Here is a 13,542-nt window from a genome sequence, read left to right as displayed (position 1 = left end):
GTCTGTGGGCAATGCTGTTTTTGTATGTAGTCAACATATAAATGTATAGTATACACTGACTACGTACTGACTGATAAAATTACAAATTTTTTAATATGTTTGACTTATCTTAAATTGTGTTTGTGTTGTAAACTTACTTTTGAAAAATCTAAATATATAAAATTACTTGTCCTGACTGACTAAACAAGTGATTGATTCATCATTGCCCAGAGCAAACTGCTGAACCTAAAGAGGTGAAATTTGGTACACAGTTAGGGTATGTCATGAGAATGCACACTAAGAAGGGATTTTTCAAAATTCCCCCGGGGAGAGGATTAAAGCTTAACCTAAAGAACGGCTTCTACTGTACTATTTTAGATGTGATTTTTTGTTTTCAACTACGTTTAGTCTTCATTGAGTTCTTAGGTGTATTAAATTGATAACATTTCAGACATTGTTATAAATATTTTTATATATTTCGACTTTTTAACCAAATGTTCAAACCGTTTTAAATTCAAATTTGTTATTGCATATTAGTTCGATTATAAAACGATTGTAAACATTCCAAAAAATTTATCAAATTGAAAATAGTTCGTTTGATTCTCAGCAATTCTCAACATTCTCAGTGGTAGGTGTTATATAACAATTACTATGGTTGTTGAAATACTGAATATAAATGGGGTTTGCTTGCAAAACCCTGCAGGCGAAGTTGTGGGTAACAGCTAGTCTTGCGTATATTGCAATCCATTTATAACATAACTTTCATATAACTAAACATCAACAGTTTTGCTAGTATAAATTATAACATTTCTAAAAACAAAAAAAATCTAAAACATAAACATAATAAAATAACTTAATTTCTGCAATATCATAATAAATGTTTTGATAACCTATAAGCTGAAAAACTATATACCAATTTTTAGCATATTATGCTTAAATATAAAATATTTTACTTTGAAAAAACATGAATGAACCTTTGCCACCATTTGGCATGACGTGGTTTAACAATCTGTGAACATTCCCCATCATTAGGAACTAGAAGTTCCCTAGATGGAACTGAGGGCGATAGATTCTGTTTTGGAAAAAACCTTGAGTTCTTTGTGTTAGGATCATTTTCTTTATCCTTTCCTTTACATGTTTTTGATTTTCTTTTTGATTTACTGGAATTAATTTGTGTGTTAACATTGCTTCTTGAATGTGAAGCAATGGAACGCTTTAATGCAACAATGATATTGACAACAGCCTTTGCAACATCATCTGGCGATGCATCTTTTTCAGATAACACCGACCAATCTTCTGGGGATACAGGTGGAGGAATCTAATAAGAAATTTATTTGATATTATATTACTTTGTAATGTTACATTTTAAATGTTATTTTAAATATATTCTAAAAACTTACTTCAAATATTTTAACTGGAACTCCATATTGCCCCCCTGCGGCACATCCAGTAGATATGATTGGAATGACAAAATGATCATTCCAAATAAATTCTTCTACTTCTCTAGCAGCACCCGGTCCACCTGTAAGAAGCAGCTTAATTAGTATATTTTAATGTGGTTTTAAATGTCAAGAAACAAATTATCATGAATAGTAAATTAATCTATATATTTAATAGATTAAAGAAAATCAAAGAAATTAATACTACTACATAATGCATTATTCTAAAAATAAAAATGTATATACCTTCAACTAGGATGCATGTATCAAAGAGACGTGCCACTGCTGATTCTCTTTCTTTTACAGAATCTCCCAGGAACATAGTTTTACCATAAGAAATTATTTCAAAACTACCATCTGGATGTTGATTTGCCTTTGATGTAAAATCCTTAATATATAATTAAATATAATTTTTTAAATCAAATTTCTTTATAATAAAAATAGATATAATATGATGAATTTTAAGTATTTAATTATAATTCTTTAATGATTCTTATATAAAAAAAATTGAGAATTTTATATTGTTTTGAAAATATATTGTAATTCTTGAGAGATTTTTAAAAATTAAATTAATTTTTATCAATTACTTTGATGAAAATTATTTTGACAACAATACACTACTTCCAACTTTCTACTAATGCCCTCTATTTATATAGCTAACATGATTGTTCAGAGGGTGCTTCTTAGCTCATGAATGTGCTATCACTCTGATATTCTGATCATTTGCAAATCATACCCTGCTTTTTATTTCCTATAAGTTTCAGTTTATTCACATGATTCCTTCAAGGTGTTGCAATTTTTACAAACATGATTGTATAATAATGTCCTTATTGTAGGGGCTAAAAACAAAAGTTGTAAAGGTACACCTATCTAACTTGTTCCAATATTGAAAAAAGTAATATTCCCAAAATTTGGCTAAATTTATTTTAAGCAAAATACAAGATAAATTTTAAATGCTTAATACTGTATTAAATCATAATTTCCATGTTACAACATCATAAGAAGGAAAAAACATACAAAAATACTAACATAGTGGAATATTAATTGTTATTTTTATTTTTCTAAATATTTTTAAAGCATTGATTACAGTATAAAGTACTTCAAATGTTTTCACTCATGGATATATCATTAGTGTTTTATGTCAAAATAAAAACTATTACATAAAATTTCCAGGATAAAATTGTTTTAAGCATTTAGACAATTAATTTTAATAAAGAAAAATCAAATAAAGTATTAAAGTATTAAAATATTAAAATTCTATCTAGACTAAATTCTTCAATACTTAATATCAAAAGTTGGAGTTAATTTGTTAAAAAAAAAAAGTACATAAGACTTTAATTAGAAAATTTATCTATGTACTTTAAGATTAAATTATATATACAAATCTCATAAAAACTTTATTATTCAATATATGAATTCAAGAATATTATTATTAATTATTTTTATGTAAGAAATTTTTGCATTCATATATAAAAAAACAATTTAATCTGTTCTTACTTGAGAGTCTTTAGTTGGTAAAATATGAACAACTGGAGAATATTGAGGATTAGATGACATATTTGCTGCTTTTAGTTCATAAAAGGATTTTGCCAAAATATCTGCAGAACCCAGAAATCCTCCAGTTACTACTCCAATATTCTTGACCTTTGCTAATTCTCTTGCAATGGCTCTAAAAAATAACTATTTTTAGTTACTTAATAAAGTAGTGTAAAAATTAATTTATATTCAAGTCATGTTACATTATAAGTGAATATGCATGTATAACAATTTTTTTGAAAAATTTTTATACATGCATTAGGACTTGTATCTGCTCATTATGTACAAATGACATTACTATTCATATCATAAAAACTTTAATCAAGTTAGACTTCTGAAAAAAATAATTTTTAGAGTAATTTGTATTTTCTGCAAATGTAGTAGGATATAAATTTAAATTCATAGTACATCAAAATCTAACAGCAGTTGTTTTGAAAATATAAAAAGTACCTGCAAATTTCTTCGGAACGAGGATTCTGCAATTTGCTGCTTCCAGTAATATAAACACATTCGTCTATTTGAGGTAAATTTTTTTTCATAAAAGTAACCTAGAATTAAATACTAAGTTTTTATCCATGAATCATATTTTTTATATTATTAATTTTTATAACTTTTACCAAAAATTGCATTTTGGCTTCTGCTGTTGCTTCTTTAGATGTCTCAGAATAAGCAGGATTAAGTGCTCTTTTGACTTTAGCTCTTAATGCTAATTCAAATTGAGTATTCCCTAAATACTGAACAAAATATATATAATTATTCAAAATTTCATTTTTTAAAATATATAATATGTAATATTTATCATCATCAAACATTAATACTACAACATCAATTGTTACTTTGTTATTTAATACAGGTAACAAAGCCTCCTAACCTCTGAACTGTTAACTAAGCATTCATCTACATATTGAATATAGATAAATGATTATTATTCATATGACCTCCTATATAGAAGTTCTCATATGAAAATGATTTTTATTCCTCAGAAATAGATTCACATGACACTTTTGAGCCTAAAAATTTCATAATCTTAAAGAATATTCTCAATTTTTTTATTCTGTAAATTAAATATGATGACAACAATAAAATAAAATCAAAGAAATTCACATATGCTACAGTCAAGATAATGATGTGAGTATATAAAATCATATAATTATCTTTATGCATTGTGTTGGGCAATGACAGGGCAGTGACATCAAATCACCCAATCACCATTCTAATGGACAATATTGGGAATGCATTAAAACAATGCCCAAGTGCTGCTTGGGTAATGATGTGAGCCATCATGGCCGCCATTGCACTCCATGTAATGTAACCTTATTTTGTATTTTTGTTACTTTTGTTTCTGTTCTGTTCTTTAAACTTTAGATTACATTATTGGAAAATGGAAGTTATATAGTGAGTTTTACAAATTAATAAGTAAGAAGAAAGAAAACAATAAGTTTACTTGAGTTCTAATAAATATGCCAAAAATATTGAAAAAGAACTGTAAGATAAAAAAAAAGCATTCCTGCCAAGCAGTAGAAGAGTGCTGCAATTCAGTGTCATTCAAATCTCAGTTATTTGAATAAATATGACTGAATTAATATATACTAGACTTTATTTATTTATCCCATAGGCCTATACCATCTTATTCAGAAGGTAGAAAAGTAATATATGCAATATACTAAGCTTTATGTCCTATTTAAACTTCATATTCATTCTGTTTTTAAATGATATAACTCATTTGGTCCTCAGAAAATAAATATATTGTGTATTCCTGTATTGTATAACTAAATAAACATCCTTAATCATAAATGTGTTTTACTCCAGAAAAAAAATTTGTCATAACGATATTCAATAATGATCAATTGACTTCCATTAATGTCAATGCCCAGTCAATGTCGACAACACATACCTCAAAAAAACAGAAAAAGAGCTAGTTTTTTTTCAGATATTTAAGGCTGAATATTTTTTGATCAGTTATATTTCTATATCAAAGCTTAAACAATAAAAATAATAACCATAAATTTTTATTTTGAATACAATAGCTTTCATCCAAAATTTAAAGTTTAATTAAATATTTACCGTGATCATGTCATTTCCCATTAACTGTGTAAACCACGCTGGTATTTGGCAATTATCATATTTCAACAATACAACTTTTTTTCTATGTTCACAATAGAATACCTGCATAAAAGTTTATCATAAAATCACTTATGTATTGCCTAAATTTATACATTTAAATAAAATAATTCACTAATATGACTTATTCAACCAACCTGCTGTTGTGATGTTTTTGATTTTGTATACGAATCTGAGACAACCACTATTACTACACCAGCCTGATCTGTTTTCTGTTGGAATAATTTCAACCTATCTAACTTTTCCGGGGTAAGAGAAGATACTTGACTAATGTCACTAAGTTGGGACAAAAGTCTTGATAATGGTCGGTGACCTATAAACATAATAATTTAAATTAAGATAGATATCATACAGAATTAATTTGAATAAATAATTTTTTAAACTTACTGGCAATTTCAGTGAGGACCTTTGTTCCATACCCATTATGGGTTCGACCGTGCCCATAATGGGGCCACAGGGTGATAAAATACGCCCAGATTAGATTTTTCTTACAGTTGTTCGATTTATTCCATAAATTTGGTTGTCTCGAGCATTTCATCAGTTTCCTTTAAGGAGAATCCTCAATAAATTTTCAATAAAATATTCTTTTTGCCAAGAAAATTTTGTCGTAAGAAAAAAAATGATGATTTTTANATTCAACCAACCTGCTGTTGTGATGTTTTTGATTTTGTATACGAATCTGAGACAACCACTATCACTACACCAGCCTGATCTGTTTTCTGTTGGAATAATTTCAACCTATCTAACTTTTCAGGGGTAAGAGAAGATACTTGGCTAATGTCACTAAGTTGGGACAAAAGTCTTGATAATGGTCGGTGACCTATAAACATAAAAATTTAAATTAAGATAGATATCATACAGAATTAATTTGAATAAATAATTTTTTAAACTTACTGGCAATTTCAGTACCTTCGTGTCGAAATACAGATGAAAATTGTTTGCTCTCACCAATAGAAACAAATGATTCACCTCCAGTCTGACTGAAGAATACTTCTCCTTCTGGAATAGTTGGCAATTCACGTGGCGTCAGTGGATTTTGAAAACCACCTTCGCTTTCAGATATAGGTTTCGTATGACTATCAGAGGTTTCAACTGAACACCAAACTTGATAACCGTATCTGGTAAATGTAGCTTTTAACTCCTTAGCCTATTACAATAAAAACATTTAATTCAAATATTAACAAATTTGATTTAAATTCCAATTTAATCAAGTAATTAGACTAAAAACTTCTTTAAAAATGTAAATATTTTAAAATTTAAAAGATAAATTTTCGCAGTCTTTAAAATATTTAATTATGAAATGTTTTCTTTAATGTTAAAACATTTCACAGCATTTTTTTTAAATTCAATTATATTTATTCTACTAACATCATTTCATCAAATATCAATTTAACATTCATATTAACTTAAAAAATATTATTTTAATACTGTGGAATAATTTTAAAAATATGAGACTTACTAATATTCTTTGCTTAGGATGAACACTTATAACAATTAATCTGTTTTCTTCTTCTGATCTTTCTACTTTAGGTGGATTTTTCACAGATGATGACAATGGAGTAGCATCATATATTCTTGTTGATATCTAATATATATAATTTACATTATGTTTTAATTGATAACGCTAACAACAACAACAATAATAAATATCTTTTACTTACTTTCTTCTCAGAAATTTTACAAGCTTGATCTCTTTGAAAATGAAGTGCAATTTCATCTGCTACTCGTTTGACAAATTCTGGTTCCCACNTATATATAATTTACATTATGTTTTAATTGATAACGCTAACAACAACAACAATAATAAATATCTTTTACTTACTTTCTTCTCAGAAATTTTACAAGCTTGATCTCTTTGAAAATGAAGTGCAATTTCATCTGCTACTCGTTTGACAAATTCTGGTTCCCACAATCTCATGTTTGCAATTTTTTCAGATTCAATTTTTTCTGGTAAATTTAAATTAAAAATGTATTTATTTCTGCATGGAATTTTTAAAATCTATATTCAAATTTCTTTTCTACTAATCAATTAACTTGCAAAAACATGGAATTATATTAAATAAATATTAATGAAAGCAATTGTTAGAAAACAGTTTGTTTAAAAATATCACCAAATCTCACCAGTGGCCAAGTGGATAAAACTACCAAACACAGGTAGTTGGCCATGGATTAAGGCCTTGATAACAGGCTAGCAATGTGGAGTTTTCCACGTTTTCTTCACATTTGTAACACCTAAATAAGAGCCAGTTTCCTCATAAAAAGTCAGGAGCCATCGCCCCTTGGCAGATCATCTGTTATATTGCCATATACAAACAAAAATAAACCAACAATCATCAAGTATTAATTTTTATCTACTTTTAAACTAGAAGATGTTATTAAAATTCATTACATATTTTTCAAAGATTTATTTAGAGATGCATTACATAAATCTCTATCAATAAAAACAATTATTGTATTTATTATTAAATATTCTAAGCAGAATGTAATAATAATCTTATTAAAAAATTTGCAAATTGCTAGCTGAACTATTCCTCATGATGTTTTACTTTTGTAAGGCAGGAACAAGTTAGTCAGCAAAATTTATAGGATATCAAAATTAAATTTAAAAATAAATAAATATATTAAAACTCATCTGATCTTAGCATCTAAATAAAGATTATGCATCTTTTTTTCACTCAATACATGTAGCATCTATATTCAATTTTCTGAATAATAATCAACTTTATTTTAAAAATACTTTTTATAATAATTAATAATGGTCTGAACCAATTATTTATTAACAATGTTGAAATTAAACATGTAGGAAAATTATTCATTCTTACTAGAAATTTACTAATAGATATTTACTGAAATTTAGGTAGTATATTTTTTGGTGAAAATGATACATGTAAATATAAAATTCTTTTATTAACTTCAAACAAGATTCAAACTTCTTAAAAAAACATTTTAATTCTAATATAATAAAAATGATCAAAAAGGAAAAAATAAAACAATGAAAATATTGTTTATTAGTATAATAATAATAATTGGTGTTAACTAGTGATCCTTGTTAAACCAATTGTTTAGTAGAATACTATCTAATAATTCTAAATAAAAAATTTAGAATATAAATTAATTATAATACAATTACATTATTTAGTAAATTATGCATGATATTTTAACTGATATTTACCATGTTCGTTATCAAGTAGACGATATGGTATATATTGTGTAGATGCAAACTGTATTGCTAAACATTCTGGTGGCCACTGATCTGTAAAATTTACTGGAATTATTAATTTTCCAAGTGTGTCTGCCAATTTTACCTACAGTAAAACAAAAAATTTATATGCAATATTTTAACATCAGGTCTTTATTTCTTCAATGTAGATTTACCTCTCTGTTTGTCCACTGTGTTTTTCCATACATTGGTGTAATTAATGGTACAAAAATATAGCAATGTCTAACAGCAAAATTTAAAGCATCTTGCCAATCACTCCCAGTTTTTATTTCATGAACATCCTGTTTTAAATTTAATAAATTAGATATATATAAAATTAAATGAGAGAATAATATACAATTCTTAAAATATTTTTATTACCAAATATACACTGAATCCCAAAGTACACAACTCATTTTTTAACTGTAGAGCATATTGTGCTGCTTCAGCTCTAACATAGCTGAGTAAGATTGGTTTAGCAACAAGTTCCTTTCCAGTGAAACCTCGTCGATAGTCTTTTCCTCTTCGTACAGATAACTGTCTAAAATCAATTCTGAAATCACAGAACATACTTTTAAGTATTTAAAAATTAAATGTTTGATAAATAAATAAATTTAACTTTTATTCACTGATAGGTAAAAACAACAATAATTAAAAATGAATTAAAAAACTATATTATGCTTCAGTTTTTCTTTCAATAAAACTTACATTAGTAGTAATATTAAAAATTTTTTAAATTTATTTTTTCTAATATTTGACAATTTCTACTAAAAGACAATTACAAGTATCCCTTGTTTAATGAAGTTTTGATTAGCATGTGAAATTAATTGTGGCAATCCCTTTATATATGAGGAAAAGTTTTAATTTACACAGTTTTACCAGTTGTCTTTACTTAACATTGATACTGATACCATATTTTGATATACGAGGTAGGATTGAGGAATTAATTAACCATATTAATCAATGGGATACATGCATTAGGAAAAATCAATAAGTATTTTTGTTAAAAAGTCAATTATATAACCATACAATGATTTATGAGTAAAGAATTCTGCAATTTTTCATAACAATAATGTTATTTTTAAACAAAAAACACATTAAAGAATGAAATAAAAGTGTAAACCTTGCTCTTTCAATAGTTCAAAAACTTGATTAATTATGCAATACTTTTAATAATATGTAACACTTAATGTTTTAAAAAATTTTACTTTTTATAATGATCTTGATAATTAATTACTTATATGAACTTTTAAATTCATCTTTTACAGATTTGGAAAAAATAAAACACTTGAATAAATTATGAATGTTGCACTAAAATGTGCGAAATCATAAGGAATTTTGATTCTTCTGGATGATAGATACTATTAGATAACAAGACATTTTAAGATCAAAATATCAGTGTTTTCTACAATTATCACACCACTTTTGTTAATCATCATGCACATGTATTGTTTTTATCTTTTCCATCACATAAAATCAGTCATTTCTAATCCATTCTTTCCATAGTTTCATCCTAGTACGTATAAACACAACAGTAACAATGAATATCATCTATTTGAATTTATTTACTCTTGTTCATTGTTTTTCAACAAAATTTTGAATCAGTAATAATGAAATATCTGTTGAGATGAGATGAAGTGGATCATCATCTCTTACTGTGTCACTAAGATGATTATTCTGTTGACTAATCATTGGATCATTACATATACCTTATATATTATTTATCAGGTTGGCTTCAGATATTCTTACATTCAAACCATTATGTTACTATTTTCATAAGGTATACACAGTATTTGTTAAAAATTATAATTTAATGGTGTTTTAAATAAATATAGCATGTCCTCACTTAACATTGTTGATCTTAGTTCTTAGAAATTGCAAGATTAAGTGAAATTACATAACAAAACCAATTTTACTACAGGTTAAATCTTATGAACAAGCTATAATTCAGTTAATATTATAAAATTGGAGTGTGTTTTAACCTCTGATACTTTCCACCTCTTCAATTTTACCTATAAATGGTAAAATTCAACAACAACAATTGTAAATGATAACAAATATACTTTTATCTTTCCTCAATGACTGTATAATGAAACAACATTAAGCAAGGACTTGCCACAAAGATTAAGAACTTTCTAATTTATAAATATATCTATTTATAATGAAACTTGTAATTACAGATTTAATTCATAATTAATAATACAAGGTTAAATGGTGATTCCTTTTCCAACAGATTGTGTCGTCAATTTTAGTTTTAAAATTAAATACCATCCAGTAATATTATACAAAGATTCATCACTGGGGACAGCTGAAAATCCACATTTACCAGTGCATGCTTTTATTAGATATAAAGCTTTACAGTCCTCATGTGGTCAGGATGGAATGAAAGATGTTTGTGGCATTACCAGTTATAATTTTAAAACTTTGTTTTTAATTGGACATTTTTCATTGTTTTTAAAGGAAAGTTTTGAACTTTTGACAGCCATGTAGCATACAGAAAAAGGTCAGTCATCAAAATATTGTATTCTGAAACACTGAAAGTACATAATTGACAAAAAACTGGTTTCAAAATAAAAGTTACAAATAAAATAATTTCTTACTGTATACTATTGAATATATTTTTAAATATTTGGAATATATTATGAATAAATTCTTAAAAAACAATATTGCAAGTTATGTACAGTAAGTTAACAAAAAACTACATAAATATACATACTTTCCCAATTTCCACGATGGTTTTCTTCCTACACCATCACCATCTACATTATCTTGATTTGAACTGGGCTGGATATCCATTTCATTTGTAGTTGGAGATAGAATAGCACTATGAAGTGGTTTTGAATATGATACTCCCATTTTATTATCATACTGAATACAAAAACTTTGACCTATTAATATATCCATTAATGTCAAAAAGCTTTCTTGCATCATAAGAACAGGCCATCCGTTTCTCTCCATAAATTTATACTCATATTTAATAACATTGGCTTCATTTTTTAACTGAAATTGTTTAAATTTAATATAAACTTATATCATAATGATAATATTTAATTTTATATTTTGTATCACTTAACAAACAAACTAAATCTAAGGAAATAATATTTCTTTGATGAAACATTAATATTAGATTGGTGCATAAATAATTGTGATTTTCATTATTTTAAACTTTGAGGCTTATTTTGGGCTAAAATTTTATTTTATCACATTAACATAATGTACGATTTTAAAGCAGAATGTCCCTCTACAGATTTATGCTAATGGTTTTGTTTTCATATTTATTCTTGTTTATTTTATATTGTCAAATTAAAGCATGAAAATAAAGCAAATTCAAGCAATTTTATTGTACAAGTTCAAATTGGGGCATTAAGCAATATAAACTGCACACAATATAACCCAAGCATTTGGCCAGGAGACAATCAGTGAATATACAGCTCAACATTGGTTTCATAATGAAGACAAGAGCCTTGTAAATGAGGAAGGTCATGAATGACCATCTGAGATTGATGGCAACCAATTGAGGGCCATTACTGAGGCTGATCTCCGCAAAACAACTTGAGAGATTGCAGAAGAACAAAATGTTAACCATTCAATAGTAGTTTGACATTTGCACCAAATAAGAAAATAAAAAAAGCTCAATGAAAGATTGAACAAGCTGAATGAGTTTCAAAAAAATTGTTGTTACAAAATCTGCTCTATGTTTCTTTTGTGCAACAAAAATGACCCATTTCTTGATCACATTATGAGAAATAGATTCTGTATGACAATTGCCTGCATTCTGCATAATGGCTGGACCGAGATGTACAACTAAAACACTTCCCCAAACTAAAGCTGCACCAAAAGAAGGTTAAGGGCACTGTTTGATGGTTGGCAAATGGAATTATCCACTACAACTTCTCAAATCATGGCAAAACTATCACAGCAGAGAAGTATTTTCAGGAAATTGACAACATGCACCATAAACTGAAACATTTATATCCAACATGTGGTCAATTGAAAAGGATCAATTCTTCTCCATGATAATGACCAACCATGTTTCACAAATGATTCTGCAGAAATTGAATAAACTGGCCTATGAAACTCTACCTCATCCAGCTTATTCACCAGACCTCTCTTCAATCAATTATCACTTTTTCAAGCACCTTCACAACTTCTGCAAGAGAAAGTTTTCAACAACCAAGCAGAAGCTCAAAATGCCTTTATATAACTTATAGGTTCCAGGACTTCCAAATTCTATGCTACTGGAATAAATAGAATTGTTACTTGTTGGCAAAAATGTATAGATTTTAATGGTTCATATTTTGATTAATAAACTTTATTCTAAGCTCACATATATCTTTTAAAGTCAATGATTGAAAACCACAATTATTTTTGCACCAATCTGATAATTTGTTTCAATTCCAATTATTCAAAATATGCATTGCTCTCTGTATATTAAAAGAAAAAACCCCATAACCCCATATTTCAAATATGGGTTATACTATATATAATATATATATAGGGTTTTATATATTTATATATTTTTTTTTATGTATACGTATTAATGTTCTCACCAGAAATTTTTAGGTGAAATGTAGAAGTAGGTGTGCAAAAAAATTATGCAATATTTACATGGTTTTTTAGTTGCTACTCATTCTCTTGATAGATTCTTTAGTGATAAGCATAAATTTTGCTGAAGAAAACAAATATGATTTGTTCTCTTCAGCAAAATTTATGCTTATCATTAAAGGATAAAATTCTCTGTTATTTGGAAATATAAGCTCTCTCTCTTGACAGACAGTTTTTCAGAAAATTTTTCCATTCTGTTGAATTCATACAAATTTCATCCTGGATGTTTCTCCTCCTCCTGTTTCCATATACCTTATTCCCAGGTCTTTCTTTTTTGATCTTCTGACTATTTGTGGTTTCTATTCCATGGCTATCCTTTGTAATTTTTATCTTCACATCATATTAATTACCTTTCTTTTATTTCATTAATAATTAATTCCTTCATGTTCATCACTTCTTTAGTTTTTCAGTTTTTTTTTCATGCATGAATAATAATCTGAATAACCTTGTCAGTGCATCCATTTCAACTGCACTTAGCCAGCTTTCTTTTTCTGTTTTTGATATTCCCTACATTCTGGCTCTACATAATATGCAACAAATATTTCACTACACTGTTACATATATTCCATTTTCTTTTTTGAGATTTTGACATTTCGTCAGATTCCATTTAGCCTTTTAAATTGCCTTTTTTTGTTTTGTATTTTTCAATCCTCTCCCCCATTT

The 13,542-nt window shown here is 27.0% G+C and overlaps 2 protein-coding genes across 3 annotated transcripts in view; both read right to left on the bottom strand.

The window, feature by feature from the left end:
• Positions 1-584: 584 nt before the first annotated feature.
• LOC111624338 lies at positions 585-11,304 on the bottom strand. Of its 2 annotated transcripts, none has more exons than XM_023367161.1 (16): positions 10,991-11,304; positions 8,656-8,827; positions 8,451-8,576; positions 8,248-8,380; positions 6,954-7,022; positions 6,737-6,792; positions 6,535-6,660; positions 5,985-6,222; positions 5,720-5,895; positions 5,019-5,120; positions 3,572-3,688; positions 3,405-3,502; positions 2,916-3,087; positions 1,665-1,806; positions 1,380-1,501; positions 585-1,297 (listed from the first exon to the last, which is right to left on the bottom strand). In XM_023367161.1, exons 1-16 carry the CDS (start codon positions 11,230-11,232, stop codon positions 929-931), a joined length of 2,460 nt encoding a protein of 819 aa, XP_023222929.1. In that variant the 5' UTR covers positions 11,233-11,304; the 3' UTR covers positions 585-928. The 2 variants fall into 2 exon arrangements, with proteins under 2 accessions (XP_023222929.1, XP_023222928.1); XM_023367160.1 differs by having other exon boundaries at positions 5,970-6,222; positions 10,991-11,302.
• Positions 11,305-13,352: 2,048 nt separating this feature from the next.
• Positions 13,353-13,542, bottom strand: part of LOC111624359 — an 11,491-nt gene continuing 11,301 nt past the window's right edge. Inside the window, exon 4 of the mRNA XM_023367187.1 lies at positions 13,353-13,399. Coding sequence (XP_023222955.1) covers positions 13,353-13,399 — 47 coding nt within the window. The remainder of the gene's footprint in view (positions 13,400-13,542) is intronic.

The sequence above is a fragment of the Centruroides sculpturatus genome, unplaced genomic scaffold (genome assembly GCF_000671375.1).
Source record: "Centruroides sculpturatus isolate CEXI.00-Female unplaced genomic scaffold, Cexi_2.0 scaffold9, whole genome shotgun sequence".
In the NCBI taxonomy this organism is placed as follows: domain Eukaryota; kingdom Metazoa; phylum Arthropoda; class Arachnida; order Scorpiones; family Buthidae; genus Centruroides; species Centruroides sculpturatus.
Note: the sequence above shows the minus strand (reverse complement) of the source record. Positions and strands in the feature narration are given on the sequence as shown.

Bases quoted from the DNA above. Each gene is read 5' to 3' on its own strand.
- LOC111624338 (XM_023367160.1), bottom strand. From the start codon at position 11,232: ATGGAGAGAAACGGATGGCCTGTTCTTATGATGCAAGAAAGCTTTTTG. The intron at 8,828-10,990 runs GTATGTATATTT...CTGTGATTTCAG, and splicing joins CCATCGTGGAAATTGGGAAA to AATTGATTTTAGACAGTTAT. The intron at 1,298-1,379 runs GTAAGTTTTTAG...ATTTCTTATTAG, and splicing joins TTCCAGTTAAAATATTTGAA to ATTCCTCCACCTGTATCCCC.